Source organism: Cydia amplana, chromosome 2 (assembly GCF_948474715.1).
Source record: "Cydia amplana chromosome 2, ilCydAmpl1.1, whole genome shotgun sequence".
Taxonomy (NCBI): Eukaryota; Metazoa; Arthropoda; class Insecta; order Lepidoptera; family Tortricidae; genus Cydia; species Cydia amplana.
In genome coordinates this window covers 13,396,312-13,415,394 of record NC_086070.1, presented here as the reverse complement: position 1 = coordinate 13,415,394, position 19,083 = coordinate 13,396,312, and the positions used below count along the sequence as shown (strand labels likewise).

At 35.9% G+C, this 19,083-nt stretch overlaps 1 protein-coding gene across 1 annotated transcript in view; it reads left to right on the top strand.

The window, feature by feature from the left end:
* The window catches only part of LOC134658256 (uncharacterized), a 49,896-nt gene extending 32,279 nt beyond the window's left edge, over positions 1-17,617 (top strand). The window contains exons 3-4 of the mRNA XM_063513872.1: positions 15,236-15,458; positions 16,094-17,617. Of these exons, the coding sequence (XP_063369942.1) occupies positions 15,236-15,458; positions 16,094-17,505 (1,635 nt within the window). The 3' untranslated portion in view covers positions 17,506-17,617. The remainder of the gene's footprint in view (positions 1-15,235; positions 15,459-16,093) is intronic.
* Positions 17,618-19,083: the final 1,466 nt, after the last annotated feature.

Genomic DNA, 19,083 nt, shown 5'->3' with positions numbered 1-19,083 from the left:
ACGGCAGTGCCCCCGCCAAGTCGAGCGCGAAGCAAACACTGCCGTACCATCCTTTACTGGAACCATTTCGCCGCATTTTCAGGCCCCTATTTGAGAACCTCTGGATAAGACCAGAACGCAGAAATTTTCGTCATCCAGTAAGCTATAATCACATACTTAAAATCCAAACTTTCAAGTCTGTAGGTCATTTAGTTCCGAAGTTAAGCGAAAGCAAAGTTTCGCATTTATGACACTCATTCATTCACTCATGATCATCAGAATAGAATTAGTACTTCCCATAAACTCAGAGAGCTGAAATTTGGTACAGAGTTAGACTTTAATGGCCACATAAAGGGTAAACCTAAAAATATTGCAATATCAGTCACGTTTTAAAGATCTAAGAACTGCATAAGTAAGTTTGTAATCCCATATAAATATATGATATTACAAAGTTACTGTTGCAGTTCCTACAAACAGTAGGTAAAGTAAAGGTACACTACAATGTACGATGTGAGTATGGATGAAGATATGTTTAGTTATGATATTGCAGCCTTAGCTAATAACAACATACAATTAGAGAAGTTGGTAAATACAATGGATAAAATATTTAGAGAATTTGGTCTAAAAATTAATAACAATAAAACTAAATTCATGGAAGTGTCTAAGATAGGTAATATAAAGAGTGAGCTGAAAATAAGGGGAATAAATATAGAACAAGTCAAAAACTTTAAATATTTGGGAAGTATCATAACAGAAAACTCAAGATGTACTCCAGATATAAAAGCAAGAATTGCAATGGCTAAACAGACCTTCTATAAAAAGAAAAACCTATTTAAATCACGTATATCCTTAAACATAAGGAAAAGATTTATGAAAACATATATATGGTCCATCGCACTATATGCATGTGAGACATGGACGCTAAATAAGAGAGATCAAAAATATCTACAAGCATTTGAAATGTGGTGCTGGCGAAGGATGGAAGGAATAAAGTGGACGGAAAGAGTGACCAATGAAGCCGTCCTGAACAGAGTGAATGAAAAGAGAAGTTTAATGGACATTATTAAAAATAGAAGAGGAAAAATGATCGGCCACCTGCTACGACACGACCACTTCATCAGAAACATCATAGAAGGGAAAATAAATGGAAGAAGAAGGAGGGGAAGACCAAGAAAAAGTTATATGAGCCAAGTGAAGGAGCATGTAGGGGCCGTGTCGTACCAGGACGCTAAAGGGCTGGCTTCGGATCGACCAAGGTGGAGACAAATTCATCACGCTGCACCGACAAGAGCCCAGCTCTTAAATTGAATGATGATGAGTATGGGTATGAGTACCCGAAAAGAAGGACTGCCTACAAAAAGAGATGAGATCCCATCAAAAACATTACATGTAAAAAGGTGCAAGTCTCGCAACGCTTTTACTACAAAAAAATTTTGAGATGTAATGTGAAACCAAGTCGGTTATTTTAATCAGTGCCAGGGGGTGTTAAAACCGTATCAATAAGATATCTTTAATTTGTAATACATATAAAGACTTGGCAATCGCACATAATGCTTTACTCGTACCGTACTCGTGTAATGCTCAAACTGCAATTAGCGCTAGTGTTATGTTTAATTAGAATTATTTTATTTTTAATAGGTGACGATGATCCTTATGTCATTATGCAGCCGTGCGATGGCCAAGTCATTATACGTATTACAAATTAAAGGTATCTTATTGATACGGTTTTAACACCCCCTGGCACTGATTAAAATAACCGACTTGGTTTCACATTACATCTCAAAACTTTTTTGTAGTAAAAGCGTTGCGAGACTTGCACCTTTTTACATGTAATGTTTTTGATGGGATAGATTAGTCAGGATTAAACTTAAATTTTAAAAACGTACATATTGCCCGGCAATAATCACAAGACGTTAACTAAGTGAAGACAGTTGCCTACAGTAATTAATGTTCTAAAGACAATCGTTAATTTTATAAAGGTAGGTGTAGGTGTACGAATGTAAACACTGACGATTGGTGGGTCACTGCCCGGGGGCCTACCTACACAATAACCACCAATCAACAGACTACATTATAATTTATTGTTGTCACGTTTGCTACTTCTTATGAATACGTAAGTGACCCATCTCTTTATATAATAAAGCTGGCTGCATTGATAGCTTTATTATACGTACTCTATTTGTTTTACACAAATTATTAGGTACGTTTGTACGTAGGTATGTATGATTGAAATTTCACCTCATACATATGAACTACAATATGAACTAAACTACATATTAAATTACACATTACTACCCGTGCCAATATGAATGAGGAGTAATTCCAATCTCTGTCAAAAAAATAAAAGGTTACGATAGGCGCCACAGAAATCTAACTCTTTAAATTAATCCTAGTTACTAATGAGTATTATAAAAACATCTTCAATAAATTTCGATGTAATTTAGCACATAGATTTTTAACCTGGAATAGGAAATATGATTGTTTTTGTCCCAGAATTCATTCCGTAGGGGGTTACAATAATGGTTGCCTAATATTAGTATGGGAATATTATGGGGGAGTGGGTGCGAGGCAGTTGAACGACTTCAACACGGAACCAGCCGCGGGCGGACTCTATACTTATTGATATGCGTATTATTATTACCTGAAATTATTGATTTTCGTTTTAATTTATTTCTAAGCTTTAATAGTAAATGTTATAATCAAAAACGTTATTGAATGAAGAATAATTTTACCATGATTTCTTATCATATTTTACGTTAGTGTTGCATGCAACATATTTTATAATGTTTGCAACCTTGCTCCCCCCTGTTGAACTGACCTGAAAACCAGGGTCCGCTGACATTTCCTTACTAATCTAGTCACACTAAATTTAACGTAGTAGCTACTAATGAAGGCTTTATGTATTAGGATGTAACACTCGCTTACGTTTTGTAATATTTGCATTTACTTTCAAAATTTAAAGGGCTTTCCCCGATAATAATATGCTCGTAAACTTCTTAAATCAGTACTTTAATATTGATAATCATCGATTTTTAAATCGACGTTGCTAATAGGTACATAATTTGGTAAAGAGTAAGTCGGGTGACGCTCCGAAAGATTGTCATATCTTTATTTAAACAATATTTTGAGCAGTAACAAAACAACCCGCATGTACCTACTTAACGCCTCACCACACTAGTTGCAGGCGTCCATAGGGTACAGAAATTGCTTACCATCAAGCCGTATGTTTGTTAAAAGAAAGACATGCACAAAAAAAAAGTAACAGCTAAAATGTAGGTACCCTTAAAATTAATCTATAATAAAAAAACGCGACGGCGTTGATCTTTAAAATGCATTTTTAACTTTACTTCTTAATTAGTGGTGCTACAACTTATTTCCTCGCATTAACAATATGTTGTTTTTTTTTTTTTTGGTGCATCTTGATCCAAAACCATCGTTCAAATACAACACGTAAGTAGAGCGTACTCACCGCATGAAAGTTAATGATTTTTAATCGAGACACTTACCGCTTATGGTGCACTCCATCTCGCTTGTGCCCACTATTTTCACAATTTGCAATAATGTTTAACATCAATTTTATTGGACACCGCTTTTCTAAATGAGTAACGAAAGTTTGCCTAAGTTTTCTTAGGTTTCTCTAACATGACTAAAAGTTTGTTTTCTTCCCGGACTTTTACATTCAGTCAATTAGAAACAAATCAATTGTCAACTTTTTAATAACTAGCATTAAATTCCCTAAGACTCTTAAACTACGAGTGATACATATTTATTTATTATGGCTCCTTTATACATTTTTTAAACCAGTAGGTAGGTAAATTGTCTTGAATTGAATATTTGTTTTGCATAAAATTTTCAAAGACGTCATCTGAATAAAGAAATTCATTTTCCATTCATCACTCTCATTTAATTTTCAATTACCTCTTAATGTTAGCAGGGAACTGAGGGATGCAAATGTCCAGGATTCACTTAATTTGTAATAGTCGGTAGATGCCTGAATTATTTCAAGATATCGTCTTTCATGATAATTTTATTTTTAGAACCATAATGAGCGCTTTTAATGGAATAATTTGCTTAAAACCTACGCCTGCTGTGGCCTGCTGCCGTTTTGTGGACAAGTTTATCTAGATGGCTTCTGTTTACGACAACAAAATCTGGCTTTTGTTCTGACTACCGCAGGCCCCGTAGACAACATGCCAATCGCTAACGCTCCGTAGCGAACGAAACGCAACTGTCACTGTCACACTATAATATGGCAGAGTGAAAGAGAGACACAAAGCGATTCGTTGGCGAAGCGATAGCGATTGTCATCTTGGCTAGGCCGCCAGGTGCCTTTGTTTTCTTCTGTGCTACGCCTGCCAAGATGTATTTTGTTATAGCATAGCATATATAGTATTTTGTTGTAGGGAAAACGTGCATCAGAAGTACCCTTTCCTATTTTGAACAGCAAATACCAGAACCACGTGTTTGACAGTACATATATAAAATGAATTTCGAATTGTCGGGTGGGTAAATTAAAAGATCGACTAAGTGTATAATAGATTGGTGAAAAGTAAATGTATCACAGAATATATTAAAAGTAGGTATATAATATATGCTGCTTAATATTGCCTACACTATTCTCTCAGTGGTTCTCTTTTTTAATTCCTCATTATTTGATATATTAGACAGCGGTTTGGAATCACTATTTTTTCAAGCCCAGCAATGTTTAGTATGGTAATGTTGAGTAAGTTAATGGCTAATCATTGAATTTAAATATTTATGCTTTCGAATTCTAAACATGTTTAAATTAATTGCGCACTTAGCTCTGAACTAGGGTAACAAAAAGCATAAACAACCAGGGTGGAGTCGCGAGGAAGCAGACTCATAGAATCTAATACGGTGACCGGGTAAACAGTCCAAATATGGGCACGGGCGACCCACTGCGCTGACGGACGCTGCGGCAAGTTCCGTCTGTGTCCACTCTTTAAGTCTTTACCCGCTTTGCCCTGTGGAAAGTAAGAAGGCGCTTGAACTGTTTCTATTTACTAACATTGTAGACACAACTTTTTAACGCTTGTACTCTAAAAATGTTCCTGTTTCCAGTTAACGATTATCAAACGTAGTCGTTATACTCTCTTCGCAAAAGGGGGTCTTGAGTATGAATTCCGGTTAGATAGGTTAGGTTACATCCCATATTCATGAATATTTTCTATGTGTTAAAATATATATGTATTTTTTTTACTTGTGATATTGTCTCTCTTAATAATCGTAGGTGGTAACAGGGACTACAAGTAAACTTCTAAACAATGTAAACATTAAATCGAACTGTCAAAACAACGAAGCGGCTCGATTGATGCGCATAGTGTGCCTCACAATTGCAATTAGATCGACAAACGTTCTTAGTGCAAACGCCTGACTTCTACGGTTAAGCGACAACAACATTGTTACCTAATAAAAAGGTTAATTAACTATGCAATAGTTAGTAAACAGCAAGAAGTTATTCACTTCAGAAAAAATAATACGTTCAGTAGAGCCTCTGGCAGTAGGGCAGTTTTCCTCAGTGAGGGTGTCATTAAACAAAAAGCGATATTTTTTTCTTAGGCGATATAAATCTCAGCACTAAAAAGTAAGTGCAGTGCTAGTCATCAATATCATCCTCATCATCCTTAAAGCAGAAAGTTTTAACTTAAAGTCCTGTTATTAAAAATCTAGAATCTTAAAATATACAGTATATTATTTTTTATAAGCTGTTTTTTATTATTATTTATATTGATAATTTTATTCAACTTTATCGTTGTCTATATGAAAATTTTGACACAGTTTATTAGAAAACGTGCTCAATATGGCCTGTTTGGTAAATTTTATATATTATACTTAAAATCAGGGTTTTAACAGTGGCCTAGAGGGGAGGGCAACGAGTGACAAGGAAAATTTGATTCAGCCTGTGCAACATTTTCACCTTGTAACTTCATAGAAAACAAACCTTAGTTTGTCTTCAAATATGTATTTATTTATTTATAAGTAACCCTTGACCATTTACATTCATAGCTACGTCTTGAATTTATCATATTTATAGCTACTTTAGTATCATTTGGTATACCTAACGCCCATAATATATAACGTTGGTGTCTAAGCTAGTCGATCAAAATCGACTAAATATCTAGGATGACACAAATAGTAAGAGGCACGTATAGCAAAATACCCGAGTCGATTTACGACAATAGTAGTGAAGAGTAAGAGCTGGCTTTCCCGGCGGTCGGTCACCGCGCGACCTACAGCGACGACACACATTGAACTTGAAATCCTGCTCAGCATTGAAGCGACCGACAAATGGGTACCCTGTTTGAAAAAATGGAGGTGAAAATAGAAAACTCTGGGGCAGTTGTGAAAACACCCCTTTGGTAAGATGTAACTTCCCATATTTGACGGAAGTAAAACGTAAATGTATGTATGGTGTCATTGATAATCACTAGTATGTAAGTCGGTCAATTTAAATACCTATAGGTAATTATATCTAAGCAGGGGGAATTTTGACTGCGGGATAGTCCCCCAGCACCTTATTTCAGTTTAAATATCAAAAAATTTGTCTTAGCTTTATTAAATTATTACTAGGTACAAAAAAACATTCATAGAGAAGAATACCTAGTTAATAGACTGGGATAATTTCGTAACTATGGAGATCTCGGTTTCGTCTGAGAGATATCATAATCATAACATACATACTTTTCATTTCTCTAATCATCCTTTAACATGTTTCAAAATTCACATCAGCGTGCAATTAACGAGATAAATGCAAACGCCGAATGTTAGTCACGAATGTGAAACTATGTTGTTTGATATTGTATTCAATTAATTTACAAATAATTTGAACACAATATCAAGTAGGTACACCTACTTATCAGGATTTAAAAGCCTGTTTGAAAAATGAGCTATCTTGTACAGGCAGGCAGGATGCGCTATATTTGGCACCGCGCCATATCAAAGCGCTCAATAGAGCAAAAGCGAGGGGTCGCCGCATTATCAGCTGTTCTGTGTGGGCATTATTTTTACTTGACTATTAAAGGTCGGGGGTTAAAATAAGAGTAATATAAGATAGCTAAGTAAATATGTAATTCAATCATGATAAGCAATCTTAAACTATAACTAAATTGAATTACATTTAACAGATTATTTTTTATTTAATATAATATACCTACGATCATATTAAGGACCTGATTAAGTATCTTCCTTTTTTTTACTTTTGCAATAATGGCCGTCTTTAGTCACTCATCTATAGTACTATCCATTATAATTATGTACCTTTACAGAGCACAATATAAATTCTCATTTCGAAAGATACATAGTCACTCAACGAAGCGAAATGAATACATATTAATGACAATCACTGGCACTTTCTCAAATTATAATGTGTAAAACTACATTTTCACCATAAAACATATCCGCCAGCGTAAACTACTGAGGTGGTGACTGGCAGATACCAAGTATCGATAAAAACGATACTTGCGCCGCAATTTTTTTTGCTTGCTTCACTCATACATACAGTGTTGCTCATAAATCAGTACACCGGCAGAGTACTATATCTCAAGTAATTGAATGAAAGTGAAATTCGCCCGCTAAGATCAACGACCGCGCGCTGACACACTGCTCTTGAGTGCCACTCCCCGAGTAAATACTTGTACCAGTACTGGTAATGAATACGCGGAACTCTAGCTACGGTGCTTAGTCGTATTTGGGTATCGACAACTTACCTGCCGCTGTGCTCGTTGTCTAATTGTTTTATAATTTATAAAGGTTTTATAAAGTACCTGCCTGGTGTTACGAGCATATCAGTCTCCTGTCAAATTAGCCGTTAAGTTATGAATTATGGCACAAGTCGTCCTATGGTAGAAACGTATTGACACGTTTGTTGTGTTACTTGCTTAATATTTAGGTAAAAAATTATGATCATTCATGGCCGATATATTTAACAACCCTACAAACAAGTATACAGCCCGTGTCATGGAAGGAGGTTACATGTACCATTAGACGAGGGTACTACATACGGGTTGTCAATCTTTTCATAACCTGTACACTAATTTCTCGAAGAACCCCATCATACGGTGCTTCCCTGAGGAAACCTTGCCAGGGTGTTAATTTCTCCGCAGAAGTGGGGAAGGAATTTCCTCTATACAAAACAATGTTACTTAATATATATATATCGTGCGATAATCAAACTCTGTTGCTTGTGTAGAAAATTTGTAGAAAATTGGACTACTATACTAATTCCTCAGGAAGTTGACGCCGCTTAACCCTATCAGATTGAAAATAAAAAAGTCATTACACTATTCTGTGAATACAACACTACAAACGAGGCATGAAACGCCATCTCCGCTATCATTTAGATAACCATCGAAGATTAATCTCCGTTCCATTAAAACTTTCTCCTGTACTTTTTATTACATAATTTGGTACACCGGTATCCTCTGGATCAACTCAGATCCCATTCTAAAATAATTACTGGATTCCACTCTTTACCGGGAGGCCGGGACCGACGTGCTTTATAAGGCCACTCGTAAATCTTTATCGAAGTAATATAAAAGCTCTACACGCTTCTTGCAGGCAATACTTTCTAATGTTGTTCCTTGAGGCAAAACAAATGAGAGGTATAAGAGACCTGACGATTCGTTAATTCTAGGTTCGAAAATTGCCGTCAACACCCACAATGACTCCAAATTGTAGAGTGCCGCCGATAATTTGATTTTAGTGGAAATTGTACATATTTTATTTATAGCCCGGCCACCCACCCACGCTGTACGAAGCTCTTTAATAAATGCGATCGTTTTTAATTTTCTATGTTTCTATAATTTATACCATCGATAATTATGGAGTTAGAAATGCAGTGACAGAAAATATTAGCTATAAACATGTCTTGATTCAACCGGAAAAAAATCGGAAACCGGAGCGGTCCAATGAGCAATGATTTAAGTTATTCGAAACCAGAATCACGAACAACTTTCTCGAGATCATTCCATTCATGCCCCCAGGAGTCCGACCGACCCGGCGAAAGACGGGCTGCATTAGTATTAGTAACCTCGATTAAGTTGCATTTACAATCTGCGTTGTCACATAACTTTTGATACAGGTGTGTCCCCAGAGATGTATTAAAGACGGTCAGTGTGTCGTATTAAATAACACTTTAAATATCGCCCACGAGTCAGTGAAAGCCGACCGTGGCTTAAATACTACGAGGGAAATGTGGATATTTTCGTGTCAGAATAATTCTTGCAGTTTTTTTACTTATTTAAGGAGTACCTTGAAATTCAACTTGGCTTTTGAGAACGGTGTTCTACTGTGGGCAGGTTCTTCTTTTTTGATAGCTACCTATTTAGAAAAGAACTGAAGTTTTCTAAATATGTAGGTATAATACATTACATTAATAATATTTAAGAATCGTACTCCCTTAAATTTATTAAAAAGTGTCAAAATGGCCTCTACAACACTCTACGTGTTGGCTTTGGCTCCGCGTACGCCTCCCAAATGTCCGGTACACCTTTTTTCTGTTATGGGTAAAGACAAACATAAGAATGACTAGCTGTTGCCCGCGACTTCGTACGCGTGGATTTGTATATTGGTGGTTATATATTCTACATTAGCTTAGAACATTATGCAGCAAAATATTGCAGTAGGACGGTTAATCATTTGTTAATTATTAATATTAAGTATACAACGCATGAGACTTGTCTTTCACAACCTACGAAGTTTCTAGCCCCTAACTAAATAAAATTGTTCTCGACATAATCCCTCTCAACCCCCTTAGAAGATTTTCATGTCCTCTATTTAGTAAAACCTACTACCGAACTACCTATTTACGAAGTTTGAAGTAAATAAAATTTGAACCCTATATAAACTTTCAACCCCTTTTTAACCATGATGACTTTTCTTGTATTTTAATAATATGCCTCTGTACAAAGATTCAAGCTCCGTTCTCACAAAAATGTTTGAACTCCATACAAACCACCACCTGAGATATAAATGTTCAAAACGCTGAATTTTCATTTTCCGTTTTAAAATAATACCTTTTTATGAATTTTCAAGTTCCTAGCTTAAAATAAAATTTGAACCCCGTACAAACTTTCAACCCCTTTTTAAACCTGTTAGGGGATGAATTTTACAAAACGCTGATATTACTTGTATTGTCTTCTAATAATATCCCCAAATACAAAGATTCAAGTCCCGCGCTCGAAAAAATGTTTGATATCCATACAAACTTTCAACCCTTTTTTCACCACCTTAGGGGATGAATTTTCAAAAACGCTGAAATTAGTTTTCTTGTATTTAAATTTAATATCTATTTGCAAAGTTTCAAGTTCCTAGCTTAAAATGAACTTTGCACCCCAAGACGAACTTTCATGCCCTTTTTAACCCCCTTAGGGGTTGAATTTCCAAAAAACGTCGCAATCACTTTATTTTGTGATCGGCTATTATGCCTTTCTAAGAAGTTTCAAAGCATTTGTAATGGATTCAAACTTTCAACCCCTTTTTAACCCTGATAGGGGATGCATTTTACAAAACGCTGAAATTACTTTTCCTGTCTTTTAATAATATCCCCAAATACAAAGATTCAAGTCCCGCGCTCGAAAAAATGTTTGATATCCATACAAATTTTCAACCCGTTTATCATCACCTTAGGGGATGAATTTTCAAAAACGCTGAAATTAGTTTTCTTGTGTTTAAATTTAATATCTTTTTGCAAATTTTCAAGTTCCTACCTAATATAAAATTTGCACCCCAAGACGAACTTTCATCCCCTTTTTAACTCCCTTAGGGGTTGAATTTCCAAAAACGTTGCAATTACTTTATTTTGTAATCGGCTATTATGCCTTTCTAAGAAGTTTCAAAGCATTTGTTATGGATACAAGTTTTCAACTCCTTTTTAACCCTGTTAGGGGATAAATTGTACAAAACGCTGAAATTACTTTTCCTGTCTTTTAATAATATCCCCAAATACAAAGATTCAAGTCCCGCGTTCGAAAAAATGTTTGATATCCATACAAACTTTCAACCCCTTTTTCACCACCTTACGGGATGAATTTTCAAAAACGCTGAAATTAGTTTTCTTGTGTTTTAATAATATATCTTCTTCCGAAGTTTCAAGTACCTAGCTTAAAATAAAATTTGAACCACATACAAACTTTCAACCCCTTTTTAACCCTGTTAGGGGATGAATTTTACAAAACGCTGAAATTACTTTTCCTGTCTTTTAATAATATCCCCAAATACAAAGATTCAAGTCCCGCGCTCGAATAAATGTTTGATATCCATACAAACTTTCAACCCTTTTTTCACCACCTTAGGGGATGAAATTTCAAAAACGCTGAAATTAGTTTTCTTGTATTTAAATTTAATATCTATTTGCAAAGTTTCAAGTTCCTAGCTTAAAATGAAATTTGCACCCCAAGACGAACTTTCATCCCCTTTTTAACCCCCTTAGGGATTGAATTTCCAAAAACGTCGCAATTACTTTATTTTGTAATTGGCTACTATGCCTTTCTAAGAAGTTTCAAAGCATTTGTAATTGATTCAACTTTCAACCCCTTTTTAACCCTGTTAGGGGATGAATTTTCAAAAACGCTGAAATTACTTTTTCTGTCTTATAATAATATCCCCATATACAAAGTTTCAAGTCCCACACTCACAAAAATATTTGATCTCCATACAAACTTTCAACCCCTTTTTCACCACCTAGGGGGATGAATTTTCAAAAACGCTGAAATTAGTTTTCTTGTTTTTTAATGTAATACATTTTTACAAAGTTTCAAATCCCTAGCTTAAAATAAAACTTGTACCCCATACAACCTTTCATCCCCTTTTTAACCCCCTTAGGGGTTGAATTTTTCAAAATCGCTTCTTATCTCTTGTACACTTTATAAATGCAACCTAGTGTGCAAATTTCAACTTTCTATCTTTTGTAGTTTCGGCTCTGCGTTGATGAATCAGTCAGTCAGTCAGTCAGTCAGTCAGGACACTTGCATTTATATATATAGATTACTAGCTGTTGCCCGCGACTTCGTACGCGTGGATTTGTATATTGGTGGTTATATATTCTACATTAGCTTAGAACATTATGCAGCAAAATATTGCAGTAGGACGGTTAATCATTTGTTAATTATTAATATTAAGTATACAACGCATGAGACTTGTCTTTCACAACCTACGAAGTTTCTAGCCCCTAACTAAATAAAATTGTTCTCGACATAATCCCTCTCAACCCCCTTAGAAGATTTTCATGTCCTCTATTTAGTAAAACCTACTACCGAACTACCTATTTACGAAGTTTGAAGTAAATAAAATTTGAACCCTATATAAACTTTCAACCCCTTTTTAACCATGATGACTTTTCTTGTATTTTAATAATATGCCTCTGTACAAAGATTCAAGCTCCGTTCTCACAAAAATGTTTGAACTCCATACAAACCACCACCTGAGATATAAATGTTCAAAACGCTGAATTTTCATTTTCCGTTTTAAAATAATACCTTTTTATGAATTTTCAAGTTCCTAGCTTAAAATAAAATTTGAACCCCGTACAAACTTTCAACCCCTTTTTAAACCTGTTAGGGGATGAATTTTACAAAACGCTGATATTACTTGTATTGTCTTCTAATAATATCCCCAAATACAAAGATTCAAGTCCCGCGCTCGAAAAAATGTTTGATATCCATACAAACTTTCAACCCTTTTTTCACCACCTTAGGGGATGAATTTTCAAAAACGCTGAAATTAGTTTTCTTGTATTTAAATTTAATATCTATTTGCAAAGTTTCAAGTTCCTAGCTTAAAATGAACTTTGCACCCCAAGACGAACTTTCATGCCCTTTTTAACCCCCTTAGGGGTTGAATTTCCAAAAAACGTCGCAATCACTTTATTTTGTGATCGGCTATTATGCCTTTCTAAGAAGTTTCAAAGCATTTGTAATGGATTCAAACTTTCAACCCCTTTTTAACCCTGATAGGGGATGCATTTTACAAAACGCTGAAATTACTTTTCCTGTCTTTTAATAATATCCCCAAATACAAAGATTCAAGTCCCGCGCTCGAAAAAATGTTTGATATCCATACAAATTTTCAACCCGTTTATCATCACCTTAGGGGATGAATTTTCAAAAACGCTGAAATTAGTTTTCTTGTGTTTAAATTTAATATCTTTTTGCAAATTTTCAAGTTCCTACCTAATATAAAATTTGCACCCCAAGACGAACTTTCATCCCCTTTTTAACTCCCTTAGGGGTTGAATTTCCAAAAACGTTGCAATTACTTTATTTTGTAATCGGCTATTATGCCTTTCTAAGAAGTTTCAAAGCATTTGTTATGGATACAAGTTTTCAACTCCTTTTTAACCCTGTTAGGGGATAAATTGTACAAAACGCTGAAATTACTTTTCCTGTCTTTTAATAATATCCCCAAATACAAAGATTCAAGTCCCGCGTTCGAAAAAATGTTTGATATCCATACAAACTTTCAACCCCTTTTTCACCACCTTACGGGATGAATTTTCAAAAACGCTGAAATTAGTTTTCTTGTGTTTTAATAATATATCTTCTTCCGAAGTTTCAAGTACCTAGCTTAAAATAAAATTTGAACCACATACAAACTTTCAACCCCTTTTTAACCCTGTTAGGGGATGAATTTTACAAAACGCTGAAATTACTTTTCCTGTCTTTTAATAATATCCCCAAATACAAAGATTCAAGTCCCGCGCTCGAATAAATGTTTGATATCCATACAAACTTTCAACCCTTTTTTCACCACCTTAGGGGATGAAATTTCAAAAACGCTGAAATTAGTTTTCTTGTATTTAAATTTAATATCTATTTGCAAAGTTTCAAGTTCCTAGCTTAAAATGAAATTTGCACCCCAAGACGAACTTTCATCCCCTTTTTAACCCCCTTAGGGATTGAATTTCCAAAAACGTCGCAATTACTTTATTTTGTAATTGGCTACTATGCCTTTCTAAGAAGTTTCAAAGCATTTGTAATTGATTCAACTTTCAACCCCTTTTTAACCCTGTTAGGGGATGAATTTTCAAAAACGCTGAAATTACTTTTTCTGTCTTATAATAATATCCCCATATACAAAGTTTCAAGTCCCACACTCACAAAAATATTTGATCTCCATACAAACTTTCAACCCCTTTTTCACCACCTAGGGGGATGAATTTTCAAAAACGCTGAAATTAGTTTTCTTGTTTTTTAATGTAATACATTTTTACAAAGTTTCAAATCCCTAGCTTAAAATAAAACTTGTACCCCATACAACCTTTCATCCCCTTTTTAACCCCCTTAGGGGTTGAATTTTTCAAAATCGCTTCTTATCTCTTGTACACTTTATAAATGCAACCTAGTGTGCAAATTTCAACTTTCTATCTTTTGTAGTTTCGGCTCTGCGTTGATGAATCAGTCAGTCAGTCAGTCAGTCAGTCAGGACACTTGCATTTATATATATAGATAGATTATAATAAAGTTATATTGCATGACGGCCAATAACAATAATGGCAATAATCCTCACCCAATTCGTTCCTTTACACGGCTTTTTGAAGTTATTGACATAGTGCAATAAATCTGCCCGCTCGTGCACTCCTAATTTATGGTAACATATATCCATTCAACGCATTTATTTTCTAAAAATAAAAAAAAACCGGCCAAGTGCGAGTCGGACTCGCGTTCCAAGGGTTCCGTACATTAAGTCCGACTCACGCTTAACGGCACATTTCTAATAGGTTTTCCTGTCATCTATAGATAAAAAACTATTTTGTTAATTTTTTTCAAAATTTTAGTCCTAGTATTTTCGGAAATAAGGGGGAATGGTAATTTTTTGCCTATTTTCTTGAATAACTGCTAAACTATTTATCCTAAAATTATAAACAAATATATTTGAGATTCTTACAATGAGCTCTTTCATTTGATATGTAACACGATATAGTTTGAAAAACTTTATTTTTTAATTTTTTCATTTACCCCACAAAAATGGCCTACATATTTAAAATTCATTTATTTACGTTACACGTCCATCTTTGGGTCACAAACTTACATAGATGTGTGCCAAATTTCAACTTAATTGGTCCAGTAGTTTCGGAGAAAATACGCTGTGACAGACGAACAGACAGACAGACAGAAGCACGAGTGATCCTATAAGGCCTATAAGGGTTCCGTTTTTTCGTTTTCAGGTACGGAACCCTAAAAAGTACTTCGGCAAAAAGCTATTATTAGTTACCTACAAAACAAATATTTGTAAATTTCAGAGTGGAGCTCTCAGCGACCAAACATCAAACGAGAGTGGCGGGGGTGGCGGAGGTGGTAACGCAGACTCCAGCAATGCCGTCGAGCCATCGGCTGACCAGCTGGCCATGGAGTCCTCGGAGCGAGAGACGCCGAGCCACGCGTACAACGGACCCCCGCCGCCAGCGCCACCTCCACACAACAGAAGACAAAACCCACCACATCATCAGCAACACCACGCATTAGGTAAGTCATCAGAACGTCTGAACCAAAGTTATTATGTTTTATGCTAATAGTTATAAAAATTTAATTAAATAATTATTTATAAAAAAAAAATCCATGATATATTAGTAACTTACAAGAGTTATAAGGTCAATGTGGCTAATTCCGTCATCATCGTCATCTTCCTCGCGTTATCCCGGCATTTTTTGCCGCGGCTCATGGGAGCCTAGGGTCCGCTTGGCAACTAATCTCAGTAATTGGCGTGGGCACTAGTTTTTACGAAAGCGACTGCCATCTGACCTTCCAACCCAGAGGGTAAACTAAGTCCGTATTGAGATTAGTCCGGTTTCCTCACGATGTTTTCCTTCACCGAAAAGCGACTGGTAAATATCAAATGATATTTCGTACATAAGTTCCGAAAAACTCATTGGTACGAGCCGGGGTTCGAACCCGCGACCTCGGCGCACCTCCCACAATCTCAGTACCTTAAGGTTGACTGGTAGAGAATACCATTGCATTAAGTCCGCTTTTTGTACGATATGTTTTTCTTTCGTAGATACAATAAAGATATTATAAATAAATGTATAATATTTAATAGGATAACTGAATAGGTAATAATGAATATAGGTAACTAATGAAATATTACTTTGGGGTTCCAGGTATGCCGAGGATCACGAATCATCATCCTATCCACTCGAAACCATTTGCTCTCGGGCCCCCAGTTAGTCATCATAAGAACGACATAGGACCTGGCTTTAGAGGTCCGCCCCCTCAATCTGCTGCACCGGCCGACGCTCAAACATCTGCCAGCGACAAAGTGTTCAGTGGTGCCGGAGATGTGTGGCCGGCTCCTGCTCCTGATATGCCTAAAATTGTTTCTTTGGACGTCAAGTGTGAAAAGAATGCCATGCGAGTTTTTCTCAGTTTTGACAAACCGTTCTTTGGAATAGTTTTCTCTAAAGGGCATTATTCCAATCATCAATGCGTCCACCTGCCACCCAACCTGGGCAGAACAACAGCATCATTTGAGATTGGAGCTCACGCTTGTGGAACGGCGGGTAGTGGGGATCCTAGATATAGAGGAGACGTGACGGCCGCTGGTACATACTTTGAAAATGTAATAGTTATTCAATACGACCCACAGGTCCAGGAGGTTTGGGATCAGGCTCGAAAATTACGTTGCACGTGGCACGATCAGTATGAAAAAGCAGTCACTTTCCGACCTTTCCCAGTAGATATGTTAGATGTTGTACGCGCCGATTTTGCTGGTGATAACGTTGGATGCTGGATGCAAATCCAAGTGGGTAAAGGACCATGGGCCTCTGAAGTATCAGGTCTGGTAAAGATTGGGCAAACAATGACCATGGTATTGGCCATTAAGGATGACGATGCGAAGTTCGACATGCTTGTACGAGACTGTGTAGCCCACGACGGTCAACGCGCTCCTATACAATTAGTCGATAGGCGAGGCTGTGTAACACGACCGAAGCTAATGTCAAGATTTACGAAGATTAAGAATTTCGGGGCCAGTGCTTCCGTTCTTTCATATGCACACTTCCAAGCATTTAAGTTCCCTGATTCAATGGAAGTGCACTTTCAATGTACTATACAGATTTGCAGGTATCGCTGCCCTGAGCAATGCTCTGATGGTGGTCAAAATGTTATTGCTCCCCATGCCGAATACGGGCCTCCTCAGATAGACGCTTTCCCAGTTGGCGCTGAAGTAAGAAGAGACGAGCGAAGAGTGCGAAGACAACGCCGTGCTACATCGCCTGAGAAAGAAGTAGGAGTAAACAGAGTTATACGTGTTGTTTCCGCCGGAGATTTAAATTTAGATTCTACAGAAGAAACTGCTGCTCCTAGAATTGTACCCACTCCTGGTCTAGTTTGCATGACTACTCCAGGGTTCGCAGCGACCCTCGGAGCGCTTCTTGCCACATTAGTATGTTCGTGCGCTGTATCAGCAGTGCTTTTCTTAAAACTACGACCCATCACGACTTTAAAGAAGAAAACAGCTGCCATTGCGACGATAGCCCGGCCACACCCACCAACAGCTCGGTTTTATTCGTAACATTCATTGATATAATTTAATTTGTACATATTAGTGTGATGAGACTGAAGTATGTAGACCATTACAATTTCATTAACCTGTGCTAAATAGTTTGCTAAATATATATTAATGATCAGATTCAAACGCATCTATAAAAATAGTGCATGATATTTAAAATTTTAGTAATTCATTCACAACACTGCTCAATTATAGTAAAAAAACTTCAGTGACGTCCTCAATTTGTTTCCTATTTATATACAAAAAAATTAGTTTTTGCCTTTGTATTATTTATATATTTGATATTTATTGAAAGGAAACTACCTATGTACTTAACTCTTAATTAGGACAAATTTATTTTACGACACAAATATAGTATTAAATACTTAATATAAGTACAATCTTCTGTTACCTCTTTGCAAATAAAGCAGGTATTTTTATTTGTCTCAGGGGCAACGGAAAATACATGCGTGGTAATAACAATCAGCATTTAGGTGAACCGCTAGAAAATAAATTAAAATAACTTGTCATTAGTATGAATAATTATTTATTCTAGGTAAGTTTATTGCTGTAGCAGCATTGCTACATGTAATTATATTTATGTTATACCGCCTCAGTACCTCTTCTTTTTTATTTATTGTTTTCCTCTACAATTTTAAAGGATTTATGATATGTTACTTACTTGTTATTTGTAGTTATTTATTGTGATTGTTCTGATATGCAATATTTGAAAGCATGCCATCATTCTTATATAATATACAATGAAGAACATAATTCTGTTTGACGGTTATAAATCTGTATTAAGTGTAGAAAATAATTTTGAAAAAATAAACTCAATACGACAGAGTAACGTGTTAATTATTTTTTTCGATTTATATACTTTAAGTAATTTGTCGAAAGTACCTATGTATTAAATAAAGCTAGGTACCTACTGATTGAATACAAAATCGGTATTTTTGATTATATATTTAATTCCAATCAATACTTTAGATAACTGGGGTAAGATAAGTACTTGAAGTCATTATGACACGCGGACCAAAGGTCCTAGATATCTGGCGTAAAGTTTCCATTAAATCCATTAAGTACTTCACTGTTTTTTACTGAAAGGCCTCTACAAACGTTTACGATATATCGGCCCGGATATATTAGAGCAATAGAGCTAGAATGAGCCAATGTAACGTATTGCAGCCGACATGTTTAAAATAGAGTTGTTGAAGGGCAAACGTGACCGACATGATTGTGAGTTTCACGCGGTTTTCAATAGTTATGTTAAAAATTTGGATATAACTATTATTTTTATTTGATAATCTTGTTCTCAAAATTAAGGCAGTATTTTATAAAAAAAAAAAAAACATTTTTTTTACACCATCTCTCGAAAAGATTGCACCTTTTTATTTGATATTGATTGATAGGACCTTGGGCCTAGTCTCGACTGGATGGCTTGGAGGATACAACTAAACGGAGTAGCCATTAACAGGCTTTCCCCTCTGTCGAAAATAGGCGGCCAACGGTCATACACAATGTATGGACTGACGTTTATCTGACATGGCTATTTTTACGTTACGCATACATTTGACGCTCCCCTCCCCCGCAAAAATCGGC